This window comes from Suncus etruscus, chromosome 7 (genome assembly GCF_024139225.1).
Source record: "Suncus etruscus isolate mSunEtr1 chromosome 7, mSunEtr1.pri.cur, whole genome shotgun sequence".
In the NCBI taxonomy this organism is placed as follows: Eukaryota; Metazoa; Chordata; class Mammalia; order Eulipotyphla; family Soricidae; genus Suncus; species Suncus etruscus.
The window spans coordinates 55,309,745-55,336,909 of NC_064854.1; the positions used below are offsets into that span (position 1 = coordinate 55,309,745).

Below are 27,165 nucleotides of genomic sequence, written 5' to 3' on the forward strand. Positions count from 1 at the left end.
CGACGTCGGGGGATTGAACTGCGGTCCATCTTAGGTAGCCATGTGCAAGGCAAACACCCAACTGCTGCGCTGTCATTTGGGCCCCTAAATCCACCTTTCTTAAATTACTACTTTAAACAAAGATGAATAAGAATAAGAAAACTATCAAAATCAAAACAAACATCAAACACCAATACTTATACGACACAGTGGCCAGTTAGCTCAGCTCGACATGTCTCCTTCACACTCACGGGGGAAGGGGGGCACACTCGTTGACTGTGAGGGCTGTGTAGACTCAAGCCTTCCTTGTTTGGGTCTAGGAAACCTCGAAGCACTCAGCTTCTCTGCTCCTCCCAGCATGGTCCATACTTCTTTCCTCAACTCCTCCCTCACCTTCATCCCTCGCCCCCTCTTCAGGCCTCCGTCCTCTTCACACTGGGGAACCAGTGGAGGAGGCTCCTGGACATGGCTAAGCGTGCGGCAGCACCCAGGGCTGCTGTGGCAGTGCTCTGAGGGAGGTAGAGCTTGTGTGAGATCTGGTGCTCAGGGGACAGTATGAGTGAGAGCTGATCCACGGCACCCTGACTCTGGTCCTTGAAGAGCTTGATGGTGTGGCTGCTGCCAGCATCTGCCTCTGTGGGGCTCTTGGGGGAACTTTCCTCTGAAAATGAAGGAAGACATGTTGCTTGGCTAAAGTTGCTCTTCCCATGGTCTGTCCAGGCCCTGCTGACCGGACCCTGGGAGACAAAAGGTAGATGGTGGCAGAGGCAAGTTGGGATGAGCCAGACAGATGCTTCAAAGGGGAAGAGAAGTAACAGAGGGGGAAGAGAAGTAAGGGCAGAGCATGGGAAACTAAGATCAAATCCATAGTGTCAGGAAGGTGGCAGAACTGATAGGAAACCCACCTCTGAACAAGGAACTTCCATTCCTAGATTGCTTTCTAGAAGATCCTCAGAACAAATAAGGACTAGAGAGGCAGCTCAATGAGGAAGGCACTTCCCTTGCATGAGGTTGACCAGGGTTTGAGCCCCCCTACCATCCATTAAGGCTCCTTGAGCATGGTCAGGAGTGATTTCTGAGTGCAGAGCCTGGAGTGAGACCTCAGTATTGTCAGGTATGGCCCCCAAACCAAAATAAGACAAAAAATTTGGATAAAAGTCCAATTCTAGGGGCCAGAGTAATGGCACAGTGGTAGGGCATTTATTTGCCTTACATGTAGCTGACCCAGGATGGACTGTGGTTTGATCCCCTGGTGTCCCATATTGTTCCCCAAGCCAGGAGCGATTTCTGAGCTCATAGCCAGGAGTAGCCCCTGGGTGTCACCAAGTGTGGCCCAAAAACCAAAAAATAAAAAAATAGAAGTCCTTTTCCAAGAGAGGTTCCAAAGCTCCCTAGTTTCCTGGCAGCAAAAGTATAAATGGTGCACCCCAGGGTCACCAATGGCATCTCTGCCACTTGGAAAAGAACGGTAGCCAAAACTCTTGGCTAAGTCCCACAGTTGAAAAGTCAGCCTGATAGGAGTCCCAGGGCCTAAGTTTTCACAGTGAAGAAAGAATGAAAACAAGAGGCTGGAGAGATAGCATGGAGGTAAGGTGTTTGCCTTTCATGCAGAAGGTCATCAATTCGAATCTCGGCGTCCCATATCCCCCCCCCCCCCCCCCCCCCCCCGTGCCTGCCAGGAGCAATTTCTGAGCATGGAGCCAGGAGGGGTGTGACCCAGAAAAAAACCACCAAAAAAAAAAATGAAAACAAGAGCCCCAGGCTAGGCTCAGAGAAGCCAGGCCTCAGGCTTTTGCCATCTGCCTACCTGAGCTGGGGGCCTCGATCGAAGAGGGAGAGGAGCTGAGAGGGTCCATGGTGGGCTGTAGAGCCGAGGGCAGGTGAGGCAGGTCTGAAGGCTCCAGAGGGCTGCTCTGGCTGAGCGAGTCATAGAATTCTTCCAGGTGTGGCAGCGAGAAGTCCAGGGAATCCCGTGAGTCAAGATGCTGATGAAGCAAGATTGACCATCAGTCAGTCAGTGCAGGAGAGGCTGTCACCCGCTGGCAGAGGACAAGCAACTGCTGGCACAGGGAGGTCATGTGGAAGAACCAGGATATTCTCTGAAGAAGCAGGGATGGGTGCAGTGGGGCAGCCAACCACCCCCCGTAGCAAATCTCTACCTCTCTGCAAATATGAGGGATGCTGTCAGGGCTGAACAAAAACTCGACAGCAAAGACTAAGTGGTGGCTTTTGATCATATGGTTGAGAAGCTGGATCAGAGGTTCCCAAAGGTCTTCTGCCTATTTTCAGATGGGGATTGGGGGCGGGGGGAGAATCACAGGGCTGGAGCCATAGCACAACAGAGTGTGTGCTTGCCTTGTATGTGCTGACCTGGATTTGATCCCTGGCATTCCATTGGGTCCCCAGAACACTGCCAGGAGTGATTCCTGAACCCTGAGCATTGCCAGGTGTGGCTCAAAAACAAACAAACAAAAAGTTCCTGAAAAAAAAAAAAAAGTCTTTCTTTTTGGTTTTGGGTCATACCCAATAGAGCTATTCTTGGCTCAGGAATGAACACATGGACCAGAATGTGACCTGGGATGGGTACCTGTGAGTCAAGAGCCTTACCACCACAAACAAAAAGCCCAATGACCGAATGGGCAAGTGGGCCTAGGGCGGTAGATTACACCCACTACACCCCTATGTACCTCTGACCCAGTCTTTTCCCAAGGAAAAAGAAGGGGTTTCCTTCCTTCCCTTTGTCATTGCTGAGATGTCAGGGGGAGGGTCCCACATATAGTGCCAGTTCCTCACACCTCACATGTGTGGTACTGGCACAACCCCAGGAAGGATGACACTGGAGCTATAGGAACACTGCCACATTCCCTGGTCCCTGCTGGCTTTTGCGAGTCCCTGACAATCCCATTTCCCCTCCTGAGAAGGGCCCAATCCCCTGTTCCTCGAGACTCTTTACTGTCTGTGGTACTTCTTCACATGCAGGACACGGTGATGGTGGCCTGGTAAGATGGGAGACAGTGAGTGCACCAGGAGTGGCTTCTCCTCTCCCCACTTTTGTCTGCAAAGGCAGCCAGTGCTCGTCCCAGATGTCGTCACCAAGGGTCACGGACTCCAGGCATGGCATTCCATCCGGGATGTCCTGGTGGGCATCAGAGATGTAAACATTCAGGATACCCAGGAGCATCATTAAACCCACAGAAAAGGAGCACTTTGTTTTTTACAGTTTCTTATTCTTAGACATAAGGCCGAGAGAGGAGAGAGTGGGGAGGTACACGTGCGCTACTGGGGGGGGGGGGAAGGCACCAGGACACAGGAAGCAGAATGTGATGCCCCTGAGCACCTGCAACGGATGAAGCAAGAGGGAACCACAGTTGAGGCACAGAAATGGAGATAACTCAGGACATGGGGAGGCAGTGGGAGTGGACTGCAGCAGAGGGCATGGCCTGGATCACAGCTAGGGACCCCCTGCTGGTCTTAAAACACCCTGATTCTCCTGAGAAGTCTTCAGAGGGGAAAACCCACCTGACCCACTAGACCAAAGTCAACTCAAATTGCCCTAACACTGCACATGAAAGAGAAAAAATGGTGGGCAGAGCCATAGCACAGCAGGGAGGGCATGTGCTCTGTATGGGGCTGAGCCAGGTTCCATCTCTGGTATCCCACATGGTCCCCTGAGCCTGACAGGAGTGATCCCTGAGTGTAGAGCCAGGTTTCAGCTCTGAACACCTCCAGGTGTAGCCCCAAAACTAAAGAGAACCCAAAAAGCCAACAACAAAACCAGATTATGAACTTTTATCTGTACACCAGCTCCAAGCGGATGAAAGATGTCAGGAGGAGAGAAGAGGAATGACAATTTAGGGGTGGTAGTGACACAGTGGGCAGGGCACACACAGCAGATCTGGGCTCAATCCCTGGCACCCCATAGGGTCCTGAGCCATGCCAGGACAACAGAAAAGCGAGCAACAGAGAAAACAGATGTTACCCAAAACCTGTAAACACTTCCCCCGTGGGCTGTTCCTAGTGCACATCAGTGAGGCCCTCCTTCTCTCTCCCCCAACCAGGAGCTCTCAAGGGCAGGGGATGAATACCCCTCCCCTCCACTACCACGTCCCCCCCTTACAGGACTCCCCAGCTCTGCTCTTGGCTACCTCAGGGAAAAACTCTGACATTTGCCTGGGACTTAGGAGCTTCTTTGGGGCCTTGGGAAAGCTGGGTAGACAGTCATTTTCCTGGGCTTTCTCAGGGGGCTGAATGCTTCCTCCTACCTCTTTTTCATCCTTTAGTGGCCCAGCCACTAAAGCGTTCCCGGTACCCACTTTCATAAGACTGAAGTCAGGGCCCTTCTGCACATCCTGACCCATAGCAGTCCGGGGATTCAGAGACTTTGTGCCATTCGTGTCTTGCTAGAGCAAGAAAGCAAGAAAGAGAAATGAATCATTTTGTTTGCTGTGTGCTGTGCAGAATCTGCACTGCACTGGCATATTCCTTGCAGGGTGTGACACATGACACTCCTTTCTTTTCTTTATTTTTTGAGGGGTTGGGCCACACACAGCAGCACTCAGGGATTACTCCTGGCTCTGTGCTCCAAAATCATTCCTGACAGAATTGGAGACAAAAGTCTTGGGGGCCAAAGTCTCAGGGATGCCAAGGACCAAACCCCAGTTGGCCACATGCAAGGCAAATGCCCTCTCTGCTGGGCCGTTGCTCTGGCTCTACAACACTCTTTTCTGCCACCATCCATGAACTAAGGTGCTCACCTTAGCTCACCTAGCTCAGGCCAATCTTTCTTGAGCACATGAAAAAAGGTGTGTCAGTTGTGTGGCTACTCCCTGGAAAAGCAATAGACCCAGTTCCTTTTTTGGTTTGTATTATTTTGGAGCCAACTGGCAGGACTCAGGGCTTCTTCCTAAATCTATGCTCAGAGAAAACTCCTGGAAGAGCTTGTGGAACATGCCAGGGAGCCCTGCAGGCACCTTCCCCACTGTCCTTTCTCACAGGCCCCTCAGCCTAGTTCTGTAGGAAGCAAGGCCAGAGGTGTCAGGCATGGCCCCTAGGACTCAGAGGGATCATTTCAGAGTCTCATGAACACAGATAGGGGTGGGTGTGAACTGAGATGCAGCCAAGGTTGTGAATCAGGGCACTGAAGTATCTTCGGAATGTGGGTTCTGAGAGGGGGGCCCTCCCGGGGATTGGTCCTGAGCTGCATATGGAGGCCCATCAACACTCAAATGTAGATGAGGGCTGGAGAACCCAGGTTCCACTCCCAGCATCCCATATGGTACCCCAAGCCTGCCAGAAGCAATTTCTGAGAGCAGAGCTGGTAATAACTCCTGAACACTGCCACTGCCAGATATAGCCCCAAAACAAAACAACAACAAAATGGAGCTGGAGAGAGGGCACAGTCGTAGGACATTTACCTTGCATACAACCAACCCGAGACAGATAAGGGTTAGAGAGTAGGCACAGGAGTGAGGGCACTGGCAGAAGTCCCAGCTATACTCCCAGTGATACATGGTGCCCTGAAAACAGAAAACAACAGTGCAGGGAAGCCGGAGAAATAGCATGGAGGTAAGGCATTTGTCTTGCATGCAGAAGGTCAGTGGTTCGAATCCTGGCATCGCATATGGTCCCCTGAACCTGTCAGGAGCGATTTCTGAGCATAGAGCCAGGAGTAATCCCTGAGCACTGCTGGTGTGATCCAAAAACCAAAAAAAGAAAAAAAGAAAAGAAAAGAAAAGAAAAGAGAAAAGAGAAGAGAAAAGAAAAGAAAAGAAAAGAAAAGAAAAGAAAAGAAAAGAAAAGAAAAGAAAAGAAAAGAAAAGAAAAGAAAAGAAAGAAAAGGGCCCGGAGAGATAGCACAGCAGTGTTTGCCTTGCAAGCAGCCGATCCAGGACCAAAGGTGGTTGGTTCAAATCCCGGTGTCCCGTATGGTCCCCCGTGCCTGCCAGGAGCTATTTCTGAGCAGGACAGCCAGGAGTATCCCCTGAGCACCACTGGGTGTGGCCCAAAAACCAAAAAAAAAAAAAAGAGAGAGAAAGAAAGAAAGAAAGAAAGAAAGAAAGAAAGAAAGAAAGAAAGAAAGAAAGAAAGAAAGAAAGAAAGAAAGAAAGAAAGAAAGAAAGAAGAGAGAGAGAGAGAGAGAGAAAGAAAGAAAGAACAGAAAGAAAGAAAGAAAGAAAGAGAGAGAGAGAGAGAGAGAAAAAGAAAAGAGAGCACCTGAGCACCCCCAGGACCCAGAGCAACTACAGCACTACACCCCTAAGCTCTCTCATCAGACCAATGAACTGAATAACCAGGGACCCCACAGCAACACTTGAGGGGCCCACCCGCTCCTCAAAGTTAAGTTCTAAATAAAATGTGCATCAGGGGAGTGTCTAACCCTAATGCCATCTGTACAAAAATAGCTTTATTTGTTTTTCAGAACTGAACTGTGATTTAGTGTGGGGATGGTGTGAGCAAATGGGGCTTACAACCAAAGCTCAGGACGCACTCCTGGCTCTGGGGTTACTCTTGTTGGGGCTCAGGGAACCCTATGGGATGCCAGGATGGAACCCAGGCTGACCCTGTATAAGGCGAGCGCCCTCCCTACTGTCCCTATCACTCAGGCCCCTGAGCGGTGATTCTTTATAGACAACACCAAAACAGCAGGATCATGGGCTAGAGAGACAGCACAGCAGTAAGGTGTTTGCCTTGCACACAGCTGATTCAAACAGACAGTGGCATCCCATATAGTCCCCCGAGGTTGCCAGGAGCGACTTCTAAGTGCAAAGCCAGGAGTAACCCGAGTGCCGCCAGGTGTGACCCCCCCCCCTAAAAAAAAAACACCCAAATTTAAAAACAAACACAACAACTAAAAACAGCAGGATCAAAAGAGATTGAGAGGGGCCGGGCGGTGGCGCTGGAGGTAAGGTGCCTGCCTTGCCTGCGCTAGCCTAGGACGGACCGCGGTTCGATCCCCCGGCGTCCCATATGGTCCCCCAAGAAGCCAGGAGCAACTTCTGAGCGCATAGCCAGGAGTAACCCCTGAGCGTCACAGGGTGTGGCCCAAAAAACCAAAAAAAAAAAAAAAAAAAAAAAAAAAAAAAAAAAAAAAAAAAAAAAAAAAGAGATTGAGAGATTCCAGACTGGATTCAATTCAACAGGGAGCAGGCAGGCAGGAACCACAGGCCCAATTCTAACCTTGTCAGAATGCCTAAGGTGCTTTGACCATACAACTTGAATCATCTTGTTCTGCTTCATGAATTAAGGGGGAAAATAAAAATGAACGGTACCAGGACCAAATAGCTGTATGAACATTGAGTGGAATTAAAAAATGATCAGATTTAAACACCAAACCCAAAGTCCACAACAACAGAATCAATACCCTATCTACAACAAGCTATACACAGAGGGGAACAGTTACACTAGCACTCCTGGGGGGGTGGGCAAAGGAGGAAGATATGGGACACATACTGGGAAAAGGGGTGGAGGGAGGACAACCCTGGTGGTGGGAATGGCCCTAATTCATTGTCACTGTGAATCTTAAATATTACTGTTTAAGATTTGTTATTCACTTTTTGGTCATAATAAAATTATTTAAAAAAGAATGCCTAGGGCCCGGAGAGATAGCACAGCGGCATTTGCCTTGCAAGCAGCCGATCCAGGACCAAAGGTGGTTGGTTCGAATCCCGGTGTCCCATATGGTCCCCCCGTGCCTGCCAGGAGCTATTTCTGAGCAAACAGCCAGGAGTAACCCCTGAGCACCGCAGGTGTGGCCCAAAACCCAAAAACCAAAAACAAAAAAAAAAAAGAATGCCTAAGGTGCTTTGGAAAGGCTTACAGGTCAGTCAAGTCAGAGTCACATTCAAGTGAACTAGAACTAGAACTGGGGCCTGGCATCCCATGGGTTTCAGGAGGTGCTTCCTACTGCAGCAGCTCCTGCTGCTAACTGGGGGGACTGGAATGATGGCTAACATGGATGATGAGGATGATCATGATGATACAGGATGAGGATGATCATGATGATACAGCTACTGTGAGTGGGAGCTGCCAACAGATTTCCAGAGCTTTCCTGAGCAAAGACAGCAAATAGGAGGCACTTAAGAGAATCACTTGGCTGGGTGCATGTGGGTGAGTTCACAGGCAGCGTTTGAATTTAACTGGCCAGGACAGCAAAGGTCTCAACTGGCCAAAGAGGGGGAGACCCAGATGATGGTTAGATCCCTGGGTAGAAGGACAAAGATTTCTAGGGCTGAAAAGCCTATTTCCTTCTCTAGAGAATGAGGATAATGACAGTAACTACCTGAGGGGAATGCTTGGAGGGTTAAAGAAGAATGTGGCACGCTCAAAGGGTTTGCAACACATCAACTCTGCATAAAGTACCCAGGATTAACAGTAATAGAAATGAGGGGACAGATTGATAGTACAGTGGGGAGGGCACTTGCCTTGCATGTGAACCACAGCCAGGTTCAATTCTTGGCATCCCATAGGATCCCAACACCTTCCAGGAGGGATTTCTGAGCATAGTCAGAAGTCAGCCATGGGCTCCGCCATGTGTGACCCAAAAACTACTCCCCCAAAAGACGACAAAAATGACAAATATTTGCAAAGTTTACTACCAGCGTGTATGATTCCCTCTCCTTTGACTGCAGACATTACACCCCAGTCATCACTGGAGTGGGGACTGATGACTCAGTTCTGTCAAGGCAGCGTCTTCCAGTCTGGTGCTGGGCTTAGTGTATAAAGCCAAAGGGTTGAGTTCCCGGAAACCCTGAGGTGAGACAGAGAAGGCAGTTTCATGACATGCTCAAGGGAAAAAGCACTTGGCATTCCCAAGTTGTATAGCAATTTGTCACTGTCTGAAATCTACGTGAGAATGATTTCCACAGTGAGTTTTTCCTAGTTTTTTTTTTTTTTTGTCTTTTGTTTTTTGTTTTTGGGTCACACCCGGCAGCACTCAGGAGTTACTCCTGGCTTTACACTCAGAAATCACTCCTGGCAGGTGAAGGACCATATGGGATGCTAGGATTCGAACCACCATCCTTTTGCATGCAAGGCAAATGCCTTAACTCCATGCTATCTCTCTGGCCCCTGTTTTTCCTAGTTTTTAAAAAAAATCGGGCTAGAGTGGTGGCACTAGAGGTAAGGTGTCTGCCTTGCAAGCACTAGCCTTGGACAAACTGTGGTTCAGTCCCCAGTGTCCCATATGGTCCCCCCAAGCCAGGAGCGATTTCTGAGCACATAGCCAGGAGTAACCCCTGAGAATCAATAGGTGTGGCCCCAAAACAAACAAAAGAATAAAAACAAAAAGAATCAAGGTTCAGAGCCATAGCAAATGGGGAGGAGCCTGGTCCTACACAAGATTGATCCAAACTGATCCCTGGTATCCCATAGGGCCCCCTGAGCCTTACCAGGAGTAATCCCTGAGTGTAAAGCCAGAAGTAACCCAAGTATCACCAAAACAAAACAAAAAATTCCGAACACCACTATTGAATATTACGTAGGACAGGCTGTAGAGAGACAATTCAGAGGTTAAGGTACTTGCCAGGTTTACAGCTGACCCCAGTTTTGGCCCCTGGCACCACATGGCACCTCCAAGTACCCTGGTAGCATCCCCTGGGCTGGAGACCAGTGCTGGATGGTGTCCCCCCCACAAACACAAAACTCATGTTTTACAAACACAAGCACCAAGTCAAAGTCAGAAAAGTGTCAGGAAGACAGTGGAGAGGTCAATACTGGGGAGTATGAGAAAACAGTCAGCCTCTTTTAAACCAGACACTCAGAAGGTACAGGACAAAGCACTAGGCTCAGTGTTGATGGGGCCAGAAGCGGCTATCAGAGAGGACTCAGCAGTAAGATGGGGGTGAGGCCGGGCCCCCAAGCACACCATGGAGGGGATGTTCTCTCGGCAGACGATAGCGTGGCCCTCGGTCCTCAGCACGTGGTGGAAGTAGATGTCCTCGTTGGAGGATGTGTCGCACAGGAAGATGTTCAGGATCCCGTCCACATACTCGTCTACCACCCCCACCAATGGCTTCAGCCCACACAGCTTCTGAAACTGCAACGATGGCCTTGGGTGTTCCAGCGTTCCTGAAATGCAGTCAAGACACATGCTCCGGGGTGCTCTGTGTGCAATGCTAGGGACCAAGCCTGAGACCACCCACATGCAGGTATCTGCCCCAGCGCTGAGGTGTGAGGGGAGAAGGGAAGCCATAAAAGGGCTCCACCAACACCTTGGAGGATGTTCAGATTAGGGAATGGAAGAGCCAGAATAAAAAGAAAAAGTCTGGAAAACTTGTCCAGTGTGTGGTGAAGGCTCTCACCTTGGACATGCAAATCTGGGTTCAATCCTCAGCACCACACATAGAACCCCAAGCTCTGCCAGGAGTGACCGCTGAGCACAGAGCCATGAGTAAACTGGGCATTGCTGGCATTTTTTTTTTTAGGTATGTCCCCCAAAAAGTCCATAGAGAGGAGCCAGAACAATAGTACAACAGATGGAGCACTTGCTTTGCACGATGGCTAACCTGGGTTTCCATCTCCAGCAGTCCCACATGGGGATTCTATATTGGTCCCCATGAGTACCAGGAGTGGATCCGTGAGTGCAGAGCCAAGAGTAAGCCCTGAGCATCGCCAGGGTGTGAACCCAAAACTAAAAAGAAAATTGTTTTAATTCAATAAAGACCACATAGCTGAGCGCTTTGTCCTGGTCTCTCATTCATACTGACCTCAGGGACTACTTTGGAGGCTCTTTCATGGGCTAATTCATGCACCCAAGAACCCCAGCACTTCTTCCCGGGGAATAAGTCAACATACCCTGACTGGTTCTCACCCAAGGGCCAAAGGAGCATGGGATGGCTTGAGCCGCAGCTTGGTTGTAGCAGCACCTGTGACCAGAAGGAACACAGCAGCATTTCATCACCTCTAAACCCAAATCAGTCCTGTTGTGTCATTTCAATGCACTTTCTTTCCTGCACTAGGAAACTCCATGTCTTGGGCTAGAGAGATCATACAGCAGAGAAGGCATTTGCCTTGCACACAGCTAACCCAGGGTTCGATCCAGGCACTGCACAGAGGTCCCCCTGAGTCCTGATAGAAGGAAGAACTCTGAGCATGGGAGTCAGGAATCAGCCCCAAGCACTGTTGGGCATTACCCTAATATCAACCTCTTTAAAAGTTTAAAATCTACATGTGTGTATATTTGAGCTCAATCATTGAGCTTCTCAGTGTATCTTCTACCATGATTTCCAGAATAAAACTTCTTCATAAGATGGGGCCAGAGGGGCCCAGAGAGATAGCACAGTGGCGTTTGCCTTGCAAGCAGCCGATCCAGGACCAAAGGTGGTTGGTTCGAATCCCGGTGTCCCATATGGTCCCCTGTGTCTGCCAGGAGCTATTTCTGAGCAGACAGCCAGGAGTACCCCTGAGCAACGCCGGGTGTGGGCCCAACCCCCCCCCAAAAAAAAAGATGGGGCCAGAGAGAAAGCATGGAGAGTAGGGCATTTGCCTTGCATGCAGAAGGATAGTGGTTTGAATCCCGGGGATCGCCCTATGGTCTTCCTAGTCTGCCAGAGCGATTTATGAGCGTAGAGCCAGGAGTAACCCCCTGAGCGCTGCCAGATGTGACCCAAAACTCAAAAACAAATAAAAACTTCTTCATATGAGATTGCTATTGGGTGGAGCAGAGGGATGGTACAGTGGGGAGGGTACTGCCCTTGCATGCAGCTGACCTGGAGATCAATCCTCGGCATTATCTTATGGTTCCCTAAGCAACCAGAATGATCCCTGAGCTCAGAAACAGAAATGAACCCCAAACACTTTCCTGTGTCACTCAAAAATGAGAGAGAGACAGAGACAGAGAGGTGAGAGAGGGCAAGAGAGAGGGTGAGAGAAAGAGGGAGAGGAAGAAAGAGTGAGAGAGGAAGAAAGAGGGAGAGAGAGGAAGGAGAGGAGGAGAGGGAAAGGGGGAGAGCGGAGAGAGAGAGAAAAAAGAGAGTGAGAAAGATAGGGGAGATAGAGAGAACTGGAGAGGGGGGGATGGGGAAAGGTGTGTCAGAGTCTATCCTGGTCATAGCCACGTGAAAGGAGACAGAAGAGATGATTATTTATCTGTGTAACTAAATGACAATCTGCCAAGCCTGCAATAAGGAGGAGGAAGGAGGAGAAGGGGAAGAAGATGGATGGGGGGGGGGGGGGGGGGGAAGAGGATGGATGAGAAGAGAAAGCTCCCAACCCTGCAATTACATTCCCAATCCAGGATCTTCGGCCAACTCACTTGAGAAAGCACAGGGAGGATTTCTGCACAGTGCCAATATTGCCGAAGTCAGGGTAGAACACTTCCACCTCCTGTTTCCCGACTAGCCGATGGATGATGACACGGTACCACCACTTGTCCTCCGAGATGCGCACACAGCACAGGCGGCCTGGCTGGATGTCACACTCCGACATGGAATAGCGGTCAGATACCAGCTGGCTGGAATAGCAGCGCCTATGAGGAGCCAACATCACCCTGACTTCCAGGGACCGGGAAAGCACATCTTTGCACCAAGTTGTTCACAGTCACTTCAGAGTCCCCAATCTCCCACCCACACCCCTACTCTGTCCCTTTGCAAGCATAAAAAAGCTGACTTTCCATTGTTTGTTACAATACAAAGGCCAACAGAATTATCCAAATGTTCTGTCTCTCCATGGTATTGCTAAAGTTGGCGTCTGAGGATTCACTGGGCTAGCTGAGTGCTGTACTATTGTTCAGACACCCTGATCTGGGAGATTCCTGTTGCATTCCCCCTGGACCCCATAAACTTTGTACATTTTTTCTTTTTCTTTCTTTCTTTTTTTTTTTTTTTTTTTTTTTGTTTTTTTTCACACCCGGCAGTGCTCAGGGGTTACTCCTGGCTGTCTGCTCAGAAAATAGCTCCTGGCAGGCACGAGGGGACCATCTGGGACACCGGGATTCAAAACCAAAACACCTTTGTCCTGGATCGGCTGCTTGCAAGGCAAACGCCGCCTGTGCTATCTCACCAGGCCCAACTTTTGTAATTTTTTTTCATCAAGATATGTTCTGCTAGAATCCACTTTCTTCTGTTCCTTTCCCTGGTGCCATCTAGAGGACAGAGACGGTCATGGCAGCTGCCTGGTGCTGACTCCAACCCACCCATACCGCATCTCGATCATCATGTCCTCCAGCAGCTTCGGAGGAGTCTGGGCTTGTAGATGCGATGTATGTAAACTGGCTGGGGGAGACGATGTACTCCACGAAAACCCCCACCAAGGTGCTGGTCTCCAGTGGGGGCAGCCGGCACAGGTGTTTGTCCTGAACGGCGTCTGGGGGCAGGTCCCGTATGGGCGAGGCCGGTTCCAGCGGGGGGGCTTTGTTTGCTTCTTCTTGCTTCAGGGTGGACAAGAGAGAGTAGAGAGAGTCCAGTGAACCCCTGGGGGACATTCCAGACTGCGGCTATGCTACCCAGTCTTGGAACCCCATAGATTCTCTTGGCTTTTCTCCACACATGTCCCCAGATACACAGAGGCCGAGTCAGGACCACAGTTGGTTGGTTGGAGTTTTAGAAAACTACTTCGGGGCCCCTAAAAAAAGATTCATGGGAGACTGGGGTTTGATCCCTATGGCACAACTGAGCAGCCCCAGCATAGTGGTGGACAGAGAACCAGGTTCAGCCCCCAAATCAAACCCAACACTCCAGATGGACCCTGCCAACAGCTCAAGCAGGAAAATGCCCTCTTCTGTCAAGTTCAGGGCTTCACAACGGTCCCAGCAGAATGAGAAGCTATGAGTCAACTGTGGGCTTGCATGGTGGTCAGTGAAGAGGTTTCTCTCAATATAGAAAGACTTGCAGCCTCTAGGACTCAGGGGGAAACAGGGCAGAATTTCTACCCTGCCAACATCCCAGCAAAGGTAACTTTAGGGGTGGTTCACCAGCCTCATGGAGGCTGGAGAAATAGCACAGTGGTAGGGCGTTTGCCCTGCATGTGGCCAACTCGGGAGGGACCTGGTTCAAGTCCCAGCACCGATATGATCCTCCAGCCTGCCAGGGGTGATTTCTGAATGCAGAGCCAGGAGTCACCCCTGAGCACCGCTTGGTGTAGCCCAACAACCAATCAACCAACCAACCAATCAATAAAGTTAAAAAAAAAACAAAACCCAGAGGCCTGAGCAATAGCGGCTGTAGGGGTTTGCCTTGCACAAGGCTGATCCAGGACGGACCACAGTTGGATTCCTAGTATCCCATATGGTTCCCCCAAGCCAGGGGTGATTTCTGAAGGCAGAGCCAGGAGTAACCCCTGAGCACCACTGTGTGTGGCCCAACAACCAATCAATCAATAAATCAATAAAGTTAAAAAAAAAAAAAAACCTTAACAAGGGGCTGGAGGGTAAAGCTCCTTGGGTCAAGAGTGGAAAAGTATAATCAGTGCCGGGTGGGGAACTTCAAACCAAAGCGAGAAACAGTCTCTCTGGAAATCAGACTTTTCACAAATCAAATGGGATTCTGGTTTTCAGGCACATGGCAGGGGCTGGTTGTTGGAGAGAGGTTCAGTTCCTGAGTTTTGGTACCTGCCTGCCTTTAGGGCATGTAGCTGAGCCCAGTTGGATTCTGTCCCTCAGGGGAGCCCCATTCGTCCACCTCACTTACCAGCTGTAGGGGCTTCACCACCAAGTTGGGCTTCTTGCAAAGCTTCGCTTCGGGCTCCAGCGTGGGTTTCCGGGAGCAGTGCCACGGGGTCTCCTTGGTGGCGGCAGCAGACAGCAAGTTCTGGGAGGAACTGGAGACCTGAGCTTTGCCTTCCACTTTCTGATCTGCCAGCACTGAACATGATTTTTTTCTTTCAATTTCTTGGTTTTGGGCCATACCCAACAGAGCTCATCAGGGGTTGGTTACTCCTGGCTCCGCACTCAAGAATCACTCCTAGCAGTGCTCGGGGGACTCTAGGGGATACTGGGGATCTAACCCAGGTCAACTGTTTGCAAGGCAAATGCCCTACAGCTGTGGTATTGCTCTGACCTCAACTGTTTGCAAGGCAAATGCCCTACAGCTGTGGTATTGCTCTGACCTCAACTGTTTGCAAGGCAAATGCCCTACAGCTGTGATATTGCTCTGACCCCCTGAATAGGAATTTCTAACTCTGGAACCGATTCTGCTTTGGAAGTACAAACAGCAACGACTGGAAGCAGCTCGGGAAAATCCAGGAAACGCACAGGATGCTGAGCATGAGGGAGATCAGACAAATGAGGGGTCACGGGTCCCTGTCAACTCTATTGCATGGACAGAAATCGAGAGGCTCTACATAAAACATAATTTTATGTGGTGGTGGGAGCTTTCAAGCAATCTGGTCCCACTTCTTTCTGTTTGTTATTTTTTGACTACCCTAGTGATGTTCAGGGCTTATTCCTGATTTGTGCTACCAGGGATCACCCTTGATAAAATCAAGACCATATGGGATGCCAGGAATCAAACCTGCATCAGTTTCATGTAAGTCAAGTGCCTTCCACACTGTGCTATCTATCATTCTGGCCCCTGGTCACATTCTTAAAATGAGGTAAGTCGGGGCCAGAGAGATAACATGGAGGTAGGGCGTTTGCCTTACATCCAGAAGGGTGATGGTTCAAATCCTGGCATCCCATATGGTCCCCCCTGTGCCTGCCAGGGGCGATTTCTGAGCCCAGAGCCAGGAGTAACTTCTGAGCACTGCTGGGTGTGACTCCTCCCCCCCAAAAAAGAGATAATTCTTTGTCCACAATCAAGATTTCAGCACATTTCTCTTCCAAAGTTAGCTGTGAGCAGTCAAAGCTGCCCAATGGACAGTGGATGCTGTGACAAATGATCCTAAGGTGATGCTTTAATTTCCCCAGTCAGTTACATTTGGTTTGAATTACACATGCAGGATGAGAGCATAATGCTGGCTCCTGAAAGTAATCCCTGGAGGACCCTCAAACCACAGAGATCCCCACACAAAGCTGGTAGGGTTATTGGTCATAAATAATTTTTTTGGGTCACACTGGCAGCGTTCAGGGGTTACTCCTGGCTCTGTGCTCAGAAATTGCTCCTGGCAGGCATGGGGGACCATATGAGATGCCGAGACTTGAACCACCGTCTTGCTGCATGCAAGGCAAATGCCCTACCACTGTGCTATCTCTCTGGCCCCCAATTTTTAAAATATTTTTTCCATCCACGCGCCCTCCCCAATTTTTTAAAATGTTTTAAAAATAGAGGGGCTGGAGAGATAGCATGGAGGTAGTGCATTTGCCTTGCATGCAGAAGGACAGTGGTTTGAATCCCCAGCATCCCATATGATCCCCCAAGGCTGCCAGGAGCGATTTCTGAGCATAGACCCAGAAGTAACCCCTGAGCGCTGCCGGGTGTGACCCAAACAAAAAAAAAATGGAGGTGTGGGGCTGGAGTGGTGGCGCAGCAGTAGGGCATTTGCCTTGCACGTGGCTGACCTAGGATGGATTATGGTTTTACCCCCCAGCATCCCATATGGTCCCCCAAGCCAGGAGCAATTTCTGAGTGCAGAGCCAAGAGTAACCTGAGCATCACCGGGCATGGCCCAAAAAAAAAAAAAATGGAGGTGTCAGGGTTAGAGTAATAGCATAGTGATGTGGCCTTGCACACTGCCAACCCAGGATGGACCTGGGTTCAATCCCCGGCATCCCATATGGTCCCCCAAGCCTGCCAGAAGAGATTTCTGAGCATAGACCCAGGAGTAACCCCTGAGCACTGCTGGATGTGGCCCAAAAACCAAATAAATAAATAAATAAATAGTTTAAAATGGAGGTGTCTAGAGAGATAGTCCAGCAGGGAGGGTCCTTGCTTATTATGTAGCTAACCCAGGTTCAATCCTTGTCATCCCATAGGGTCCCCTGGGCCCCTCCAGGAGTGATCCCTAAGCTCAGAGCCAGAAGTCAGCCCTGAGCACTGTCAGATATGGCCAGAAAACCAAAAATATTTGTCACTGTATTTTTGTAATGTTTAAGACATGAATAAAACCTAATAAAGCCACTAACAGAAAATTGGTGACATGAACCCTAATCTGGTCACATTAAATATTTACTGAGAGATCAAAGGGCTGGAGTATTGCTCTGTGTTCATGAAACCTGGATTCGATCCCCTGCATCATGCATGGCCTCCCCGATCCCAAGGACAGTCCCCACAATTAACAGCAGGTACCTAGTCTTCATGACTAATACAAGTTAGTTAGCACAAGCCAGGAACACCAGGAAGAGGGTTGCTTGATGCTGAACACACGGGGAATACTGATGCCAGGAAAATCTGAGCAAGGAAGATCTGTGGCCATGGTTGGAGGAATGGGAGGGTCACTCACCTGCAGGGGGTGGCCTCCTGTCAGCATCAAACACCAGCAGATCCTGCTCCCCTTCCCGGAATTCCACGTGCAGAATGTCACTGAGTGCGCCTACCAGCTCCATCACATTTAAGAAGCCCAGGCTTTTCGGTGACAGCTGCTCTTTGAAAGTCATCTGAGGAGCCAGAGTGATAGGACAACTGGGAGGGCACTTGCCTTTCTCATCACTGACCTTGGTTCTATCCCTAGCACCCCAAAAGGTCCTCCAAGCCCCAATGGGAGTGATTCCTGAGTGCAGAGCCAGGAGTAAGCCTTGAGCACTGCTGGGAGTGGCCCCAAACAAATAGGCCCCAAAGCTATTGTTTATAACATGAACAAAATGGCAGATGGCATCCATGAAACACCCAAAGTGCTGAAACAGGTTCTCAGTCAAACTAGATTTGGAAGGTTTGGAGAACTACCCCTAGACTTCTTAGCACCTTCAAGTCTCTTTTCAGGCAATCAATCCAACAGGGCAAATCAAAGTGTGACCAGTGAAGCCAGTTTACTTCTCATTTTTAAGCAGAAAGTGAAAATATCTTTCTTGTTTTCTTTCTTTTTTTTTTTTTTTTTGTTTTTGGGTCACACCCGGCGGTGCTCAGTGGTTACTCCTGGCTGTCTGCTCAGAAATAGCTCCTGGCAGGCACGCGGGACCATATGGGACACCGGGATTCGAACCAACCACCTGTGGTCCTAGATTGGCTGCTTGCAAGGCAAATGCTGCTGTGCTATCTCTCCGGGCCCTCTTGTTTTCTTTTTAAAAGATCATGGACACATGAAATATAAAATCATCATGAAAGAGTTGTATCTCTCTCTTCAGAGAAAGCATTTCCTCAGCATTCTGCAGATCATCAACACCCTTTTTTATCTTCCTTTGTGGGTGGTTCTGTGAAGGAAGGCAGATCTGGTGGTGTCCAGTCCTGACTCTCGACTTAGGATTTACCCCTGGACCAGATGCAATGCTAGAATGGAACCCGGGGTAGCCATGTACCAGGAAAGCACCTTAAGCCCAGCATGATTGCTCTGGCCCCAGCCATTGTTGGACCCTCAGGGCTGTTAAGACCCCTCCTCCTCAGAAGAAGTGAGTCTTGTTAAGGATGGTGAACTTCATGCTCTCCAGGATGGAGAACCATACCAAAGTACAAAACCAAATGGTTCAAGACCATAGACTCCGGCCGGAGAGAGAGAGCACAGCGGTAGGGTGTTTGCCTTGCAAGCGGAGTGATTTTTTTTTTGGGGGGGGGGCACACTCATTTGATGCTCAGGGGTTACTCCTGGCTCAGAAATTGCCCCTGGCTTGGGTGGACCATATGGGGGGGGGGAAGGGGGGGATCGAACCGCGGTCATTCCTTGGCTAGCGATTGCAAGGCAGACACCTTACCTCTAGAGCCACCTCACCGGGCCATTTCTGTTTTCTTTTTCTTGTTGTTGTTTTTTTGTTTTTTTGGGGCCACACCCATTTGATGCTCAGAAATTGCCCCTAGCCTGGGGGGACCATATGGGACAGGGGATCGAACTGCAGTCCTTCCTTGGCCAGTGCTTGCAAAGCAGACACCTCACCTCTAGCACCACCTCGACGGCCCCAGGAGTGATTTCTGAGCACAGAGTCAGGAATAACCCCTGAGCACTGCCGGGTGTGACCCAAAAACAAAAACAAACAAACAAAAGACCAGAGGCACAAGGGACAGAAGAAGTGGTAACCAGACCTTTGTCTATGTTGAGAACTCACAGATGAAAAAGAAACTCACCTCAAACTCGCCGAGCAGCTTAGAAATAAGCAAACCATCTGGAAATTTGGACACAACCTAATAATTGGAAGAAATAAAAACTATATAGAGAGCCCCACTAGAATTCTGGTTGGGGAAAATGGTAAAATAAGACCTTGTAGGCTAGTAACACAGGCAGATAGTAACTTTGGTGTGGAGAGAACCGGAGTCAAATTATTTTTATGTGGGAGATGGGGGTGGGGTGGGCAGTGCTCAGGCACTACTCCTAGATCTCTGCTCTCAGGAATTATTCCTGGCAGGATTTGAGGGCTGGGGCTAGAATCTGGGTTATATGCATGCAAGGCAATGCTGTACTATATCTCCAGCCCCCACGATTATTTTATAAGGTAAAATTTAAAAATATATAGTATAAATATAAATAAAAGACAAAATAAAAATTTTATTTGTAATTTGTAATTGCGCATTACAAAGTTCAGTGGTTGCAGCTTAGATTTCATGTTGTCAGTTATTGAGTCTGTGCTTTGGGTGTAAACTACCAGACTCTCTACACCCTCAGCATAACTGAAGCCCTGACCCCTAGTCCCCCATCACTTCTCTTCCTCATCTTCTTTCTCCCCTTTGATTTCTTTCCTTCTCTGTTCTTCTCCTCCCTAAGCTCTGGGGCCCATGGGGCTCTCAGCATCCTCCCTGTATTCCGTTCCATTTCCTAATACAATTATGTCATATAACACAGATAAGGGAATTCATCCTGTGTTTGTCTTTTTCCTTCTGGCTTCCTCCACTCAACACAAGATCTTTCAGTTCCAACAATCTTTTAGCAAATTCATGATTTCATCCTTTTTTTGGGGGGGGGGCAGTTTGGGTCACACCTGGTAGCGCTCAGGGGTTACTCCTGGCTCTATGCCCTGGCAGGCTTAGAGGATCATATGGGATGCTGGGATTAGAAAAGGCAAACACCCTACTGGTGTGCTCTCTCTCTGACCCCGATTTCATCCTTTCTTGCAGCTGCATAGTTATATGTACTATCTACTGCGTATATGTACCACATCTTCATCATCCATTAATCTGTTGTTGGATTCCTGGGTTGCTCAAAGTAAGTTGTTTTTTTGTTTTTTGGTTTGTTTTTGTTTTTGTTTTTGGGTCATACCCGGCAATGCTCAGGGGTTATTCCTGGCTCTATGCTCAGAAATTGCCCCCGGCAGGCTCGGGGGACCATATGGGATGCCAGGATTCGAACCAGCAACCTTCTGCAGGCAAGGGAAATGCTTGCATCTCTGTGCTATCTCTCTGGACCCCAAAGTAAGCTTTTTAACAAGCCATGTAATATTCCCTAGCTTGGGTGGGTAATTTAGTCAACACTTTATAAAAGAAAACTTGATTTTTCCCTATGGTTTTTTGTTATCAAGAAGATAAACTGAGGGGCCAGAGAGATAGCATGGAGGTAGGGCGTTTGCCTTGCATGCAGAAGGACGGTGGTTTGAATTCCGGCATCTCATAGGGTCCCCTGAGCCTGCCAGGAGCCATTTCTGAACATAGAGCTAGGAGTAACCTCTGACAGCTGCTGGGTGTGACCCAAAAACCTAAAAGAACAAAACAAAACAAAAACAAGAAGATTGGTGCTCACTTCGGCAGCACATATACTAAAATTGGAACGATACAGAGAAGATTAGCATGGCCCCTGCGCAAGGATGACATGCAAATTCGTGAAGCGTTCCATATTTAAAAAAAAAAAAAAACAAGAAGATAGACTGAGGGGCTGAAGAGATCGCATGGGGATAGGGCGTTTGCCTTGCATGCAGGACAGCGGTTCGAATCCCAGCATCCCATATGGTCCCTCGAACCTGCCAGGAGAGATTTCTGAGCGTAGAGCCAAGAGTAACCTCTGACCACTGCTGGGTGTGGCCCCAAACCAAACCAAACCAAAACAAAAAACAAACAAACAAAAAAGAAGATAGACTCAACCGCATCCAAGTCACAAAACACAAATACATGCTGAAGAATAGTTGCAGGTCCAACCAAGAGTTGTGACAATCTGAACAAAACACCAGAGCCAAGGTTGAAAATGACCCAGATTAATAAAGCAGGTTTTGAAAGTGAAATATGAAACATCAACATAATGGGTATGTGCACTGTTCAGTCACACATGACATATACATGTAATAAACACACGTGACATACTATTTAGTCTATGTGTTGTGATACTGAAAAATATTTATTACTAATACTTATTGAGCTAAGAATTCAAAGTGACTCAATTTTCTGAATAACTCTGAGAACATTACAACTTTTTTTTGGGGGGGTGGGTTTTGGGTCACACCCTGCAGTGCTGAGGGGTTACTCCTGGCTCCACGCTCAGAAATCGCTCCTGGTGGGGCCGGAGAGATAGTATGGAGGTAAGGCCTTTGCCTTTCATGCAGAAGGTCTTCGGTTCAAGTCCCGGCATCCCATATAGTCCCCCGAGCCTGCCAGGAGCGATTTTGAGCGTAGAGCCAGGAGTAACCCCTGAGTGATGCCAGGTGTGACTCAAAAACCAAAAAAAAAAAAAAAAAAAAAGAAATCGCTCCTGGTAGGCATGGGAGACCATATGGGATGCCGGGATTTGAACCAATGACCTTCTGCATGAAAGGCAAATGCCTTACCTCCATGCTATCTCTCCGGCCCCTATAACTTTTTTTAGTGTGTAATTTGCCTGCTTTATTTTTTTTCCTTTATGATCTTAACAGACTAGCCACTCTGTTCACAGCATATTGAAAAGCATCAGGTATTCACTTAAAACTAATATAGGCCAGAGCAATAGCACAACCACAGGGCATTTGCCTTGCACACAACTGATCCAGGACCCCCCTGGGTTTGATCTCCTGCATCCCATATGATCCAAGCCTGCCAGGAGTGATTTCTGAGCGCAGAGCAAAGAGTAACCCCTGAGTGCTGCCGGGTGTGCCCAAAAACAAAAAACAAAGCAACCCCCCATATAAACCCCACAAATAAACTAATTAACCAAAATTATTTGGATCACACTGTCTAAAGATATCATAAAGCATCTCTAAACAGGATATACTTACAAATTTTATCTTATGCTTTAGTTCCGGGTTGACAGCCCCACCAGGTCCGATCTGGGCAATAACGGATTTGAACGTATTCTCCAACTGCAAAAGAGGGGGTAAAAAGTTCCAGAGTCTGAATGAAAATAAGTCAAAAGGAAATGTAGGAAGAAAAAAAAAAGTAAAAGTAGGGGGCCGGAGAGATAGCACAGCGGTAAGGCAGAAGGACAGTGGTTCGAATCCCGGCATCCCATATGGTCCCCAAGCTGCCAGGAGCGATTTCTGAGCATAGAGCCAGGAGTGCTGCCGGGTGTGACCCAAAAACCAAAATAAATAAATAAATACATAAATAAATACATAAATAAGTAAATAAGTAAATAAATGTAGGGGCCAAAGCAATAGCACAGTGGTAGGGCATTTGCCTTGCAACAGGATGGACCTGGGTTCAAGCCCTGGTATCCCATATAATCCCCAGAGCCTTCCAGGAGCAGTTTCGAGTGCAAAACCAGGAGTAATCCCTGAGCACAGCTGGGTGTAGCCCGAACCCCCCACCCAAATACATCTAAAGAGCACAGAAAGAAATCATTCAGGAAAATCAATTTCAATCAGAGATCAAGTTCTGGGGCTACAGCAATACTACAGTGGAAAGGGTATTTGTTTTGCAAATGGCTGACCAGGGTTCAATCCTTGGTATCCCTGTGATCCTCTGAGCACTTCCAGGAGTGATCTCTGTGTTTAGAGCCAGGTGTAAAAGCTGAGAATCCTAGTGTGGCCCCAAAATAAAACAAAACCGACCAACAGCCCCCAAAAGATACCAAGTACTATAGCATTTTATACCATATAAAACATATTCAAAGTAGGGGCTGGAGAGATAGCATGGAGGTAAGGCATTTGCCTTTCATGCAGAAGGATGGTGGTTCGAATCCTGGCATCCCATATGGTCCTCCATGCCTGCCAGGAGCAATTTCTGAGCGTGGAGCCAGGAATGACCCCTGAGCACTGCCAGATGTGACCCAAAAACCAAAACAAACAAAACAAAACAAAAAACATATTCAAAGTAAAAAAAAAAAAACAAAAAAGGGCGGGGGGGGGGGGGCGGAGAGATAGCATGGAGGCAAGACATTTATTTACCTTGCATGCAGAAGGTCAACAGTGGTTTAAATCCCAGCATCCCATATGGTCCCCCGAGCCTGCCAGGAGTGATCGGCTGCTTGCAAGGCAAACGCAGCTGTGCTATCTCTCCGGGCTCAATTAACATTATCTTTTTTTTTTTTTTTTGGTTTTTGGGCCACACCCGGCGGTGCTCAGGGGTTACTCCTGGCTGTCTGCTCAGAAATAGCTCCTGGCAGGCACGGGGGACCATATGGGACACCGGGATTCGAACCAACCACCTTTGGTCCTTGGATCGGCTGCTTACAAGGTAAACACCGCTGTGCTATCTCTCCGGGCCCAATTAACATTATCTTTACCACTGATCAACAAGTCGGGGCCAATTGACAGGTGTGGAAGATTGAGTGCCCCTACTCTATACCAAAGATTTTTTTTTTTCTCCTGGGCCACACCCGATGACACCCAAGGGTTACTCCTGGCTATGCGCTCAGAAATCACTCCTGGCTTGGAGGATGCCAGGGAATCAAAATGAAGTTCATCCTAGGTTAGCGTCGGTAAAGCAGACGCCTTACCACTCCACACCACTGCTCTGACCCCTATACCAAAGATATTCTTGGGGCTGAAGCAGTATAACAGCAGGCAGGGTGTGTTTGGCTTTGTATGTGTTTGACCCAGGTTTGATCCCCGATATCCCATATACTCTCCTGAGCCTGCCAGGAATAAATTCTAAGTGTAAAGTCAGGAGTAACCCAAGTGCTGCCAGGTGTAGCCCAATCTGCCCCCAATTATATTATATAGTCAAATTACTTAGAAAGGACTTCTGTTACTAATATTCTTCTGCTTATAAAAGATACTTGTGTTCATTCAGCAGATACTTATTTAGTGTCAAACGTACAGAGGAGAAGGAATGTTTGAGAGAACCCCAAGGACAAGTAGGGAGGAGGGTGAACTTGGTACTAGTAACAACAGAGCTTACTATTTTGAGCTCTGCTTAAGCTGCCGCTAACCTAAGCAGGCCTTCTTAGACTAGAAGACACTTTTACTCAGGCATTGTAGTTAGAGCAAAATTCCTGGGTTGCCACTCTCAGGGCCAGCCATGCCAACGACGCTATTCCTGAAGAAACTGCCAGACTACTAGGGTGAAAAACTGGAATGAGAGACAGCTGTCATCCAGCGCAGCAGAAACCATGGCACGGAAGAAATTGTTCTTGTCCTCACTGTGGCCTCTTCGCTTCTCTTTTTTTTTTTTTTGTTTTTGGGCCACACCCTAACGCTCAGGGGTTACTCCTGGCTATGCGCTCAGAAGTCGCTCCTGGCTTGGGGGACCATATGGGACGCCGGGGATCGAACCGCGGTCCGTCTCCTAGGCTAGCGCAGGTAAGGCAGGCACCTTACCTCCAGCGCCACCGCCCGGCCCCAGCCTCTCGCTTCTAATGCACTCATAAAGCCAGAGGAAAACGCTCGATTAAATGTCACAGAAATGACTGACATCGCTTATTGAAGGTCAGGTTTTTAAAGAGAGCTATATTTTTCTCTTCTCTTTCTACTCTCTCCCTCCCTCCCTTCGCCAAGACTCAAAACATCTCACCTGGTTTAATTTCTCTGCGTGACTAAGCCTGGAAGTCTCCATGCCATTTTCCCTAGAAGTCCTGTCCAGATTCAGGTTTTGTCTGGGCGTGTCCATGTTGGAAGGGGGCTGTGAGAAACGGGCCTTTGCTCCGGGATCATAGTTAATACATGGCCCCTGCTGATTCATCCGAAATGGCTGCGAAAATATTTTACCTTTTGCAGATGAAAGGAGAGGACAGGGGAATTGTCATTGACAATTTATAGTTTATTTTCTAGCTCTCAGTTACTGCCCTCTCCTTCAGAACTAAAATTAATTCTGAGTTTCCTTCTTAAGCCAGTAAAATTCACATTAAGACAGAAGTGATTAGTCATTGCTAGAAGTAAAGACACTGAAGCCTCTTCTGAGGCTCTTAACTTCAGGCCACTTGAATATAACTACAACAGTCAAGATTTAATAGGTTGCAGGGCCGGAGGGATGGCAAAAAGGTAAGGCATTTGCCTTTCATGCAGAAGGTCGGTGGTTCAAATCCCGGCATCCTATATGGTCCTCTGAGGCTGTCAGAAGCGATTTCTGAGCATAGAGCCAGGAGTAACCCGAGTGCTCCGGGTGTGACCCAAAAAACAAAACAAAACAAAAAAACAAACCAAAAAGATTTAATAGGTTAGGGCTGGAAAGATTGCACAATGGTAGGCATTTGCTTTGCATGCAGCTGATCAGGACAGAAGGTGGTTCGAATCCCAGAAACCCATATGGTCCCCTTCCAGGAGCGATTTCTGAGAGCAGAGCCAGGAGTAACCCTTGAGCACTGCCGGGTGTGACCCAAAGATAGGTTAAAATAAAACATAAATGGGGGCTGAAGCAATAGTACAGTGGGTATGAAGCTTGACTTGAACACTGGCATCCCATAAGGTACCCTGAGCACTATCAGGAGTGGTCCCTGAGCACAGGCCCAGGAATAAGAACTGTAAGCATCGTTGGATGTGGCCCCATAATAAGTAGAAAAACCAGAAAGGTGGGAAATGTTTTGACCCACAATCAGCTCTGTGCCTCCCCAATCCTCCAGCTTCACAGAGAGACTCACCTACTGGCCACCCTCTGGGCCTCTCCTCCAATCTGCTCCTCTTCAGCATCAACAGAGACCCAGCCCTCGTCTGCTCCACGGAAATGACATCGGATGCGGCACTGAGCACCTCAAACATAGACAGGAAGCCATACTGGGCATACTGAAAGGGGCGCCCGAAGCGCCGGGTGAACGTCTGCTCGAAGTCAGCCAGCAGCACAGGCGAGAGCGCCAGGAGATCCCTGAGCTCACTCTTCACCACAGCTGGGAGGATCGGGGGCACCCTTCCACGGTAGGTCAGGCGCCGCTGCAGGCCAGGGCCTGTGCAGACACTGGCCCGGAACCGGGACCCTGAGGGGCGGACCTTGTGGTTGCTCCTCTGTTTGGCGACCAGACTGGCGATCCCTTTGGTGGACTCGTCAGGGATTGCTGTGGACAGGTAGGACCAGAGCTGAGCTCAGATCAGATCAAGTGCACTGGGGGAGCCTAGGCAAGCTTAGGTGTGGGTTCCTCCCTTGGGGAGGGGATGTAGAGCAACATCTGAAGGTGCTCAGGGCTTACTTCTGGCTCTGCACTCAGGAATTAATCCTGGCAGGGTTCAGAGGACCCTGTGGAATGTCGGGGATTGATCCAGAACTGGGTTTGTGCAAAGCAAGAGTCCCCCCCCAGTTGTCCTAACTCTATGACCCAAAGGCATTTTTTTTTCTTTCTAGGCCACAACCAATGGTGCTTAAAGGTTATTCCTGACCCTGTGCTCAGAAATCACTCCTGGTAGGCACGGGGGATCTATATAGGATGCTGGAAATGGAATCTGGGTCCGCCACATTCAAGGCAAATGCCTTCCGTGCTGTGCTATTCTTCCGGCCTCTAAAGGCTGTTTAACTCCCCTCAGAGATTTTCAAGTAGTGATGCCTGAGCACAGAGTTAGGAGGAAACCGGAGTGTGACCACCACTCAAACCAAGCCATCAATATAGATCATAGGGAGCATCAGGGACCCTCAGCCCCACTTTCCTCTCTGTCTTGCTTTTTCTACCTTTTACCATGCCCTTGCTTCGCCTTCTGCTCACCCGCAGCCTAGTGACCCCAAACTCACAGGATGCAATGGGACAAGACCCACCTCTAAGAATGATGGTGCCATCCCGGCTGGGGCAGAGGTTGACCACGTCGGGCATGTCGAGCAGCAGCTCCATGGTGGATCGGTAGCCCAGGGCCCGCAGTGGCAGTGGGCTGCCTACCAGCAGCAGGTATTCCTTCTCCAGCTGAGTTGCACTCAGGCCGTCCTTGGCCGAGATGAGCAGCGCCCGGATCTCCTTGCGCAGGCATTCCTGCATGTGCTCTTGCTCAGACAT

At 48.9% G+C, this 27,165-nt stretch overlaps 1 protein-coding gene and 1 non-coding gene across 2 annotated transcripts; one reads left to right on the top strand and one right to left on the bottom strand.

Moving 5' to 3' along the window:
* Window positions 1–392: 392 nt before the first annotated feature.
* Window positions 393–27,165, bottom strand: TDRD5 (tudor domain containing 5). Its single transcript, XM_049777584.1, is given in 19 exon segments — window positions 393–716; window positions 1,787–1,841; window positions 2,964–3,115; window positions 4,242–4,328; window positions 8,160–8,178; window positions 8,628–8,725; window positions 9,842–10,027; window positions 10,248–10,277; window positions 10,787–10,841; window positions 12,230–12,442; window positions 13,115–13,143; window positions 13,145–13,342; window positions 14,601–14,773; window positions 17,290–17,443; window positions 19,056–19,112; window positions 22,097–22,180; window positions 24,774–24,967; window positions 25,837–26,244; window positions 26,934–27,165. Coding segments are annotated over 19 exon segments (2,748 nt in total).
* On the top strand, window positions 20,651–20,757 carry LOC126015048 (U6 spliceosomal RNA). Its single transcript, XR_007497952.1, has one exon. It is a non-coding gene; the product is annotated as a U6 spliceosomal RNA (small nuclear RNA).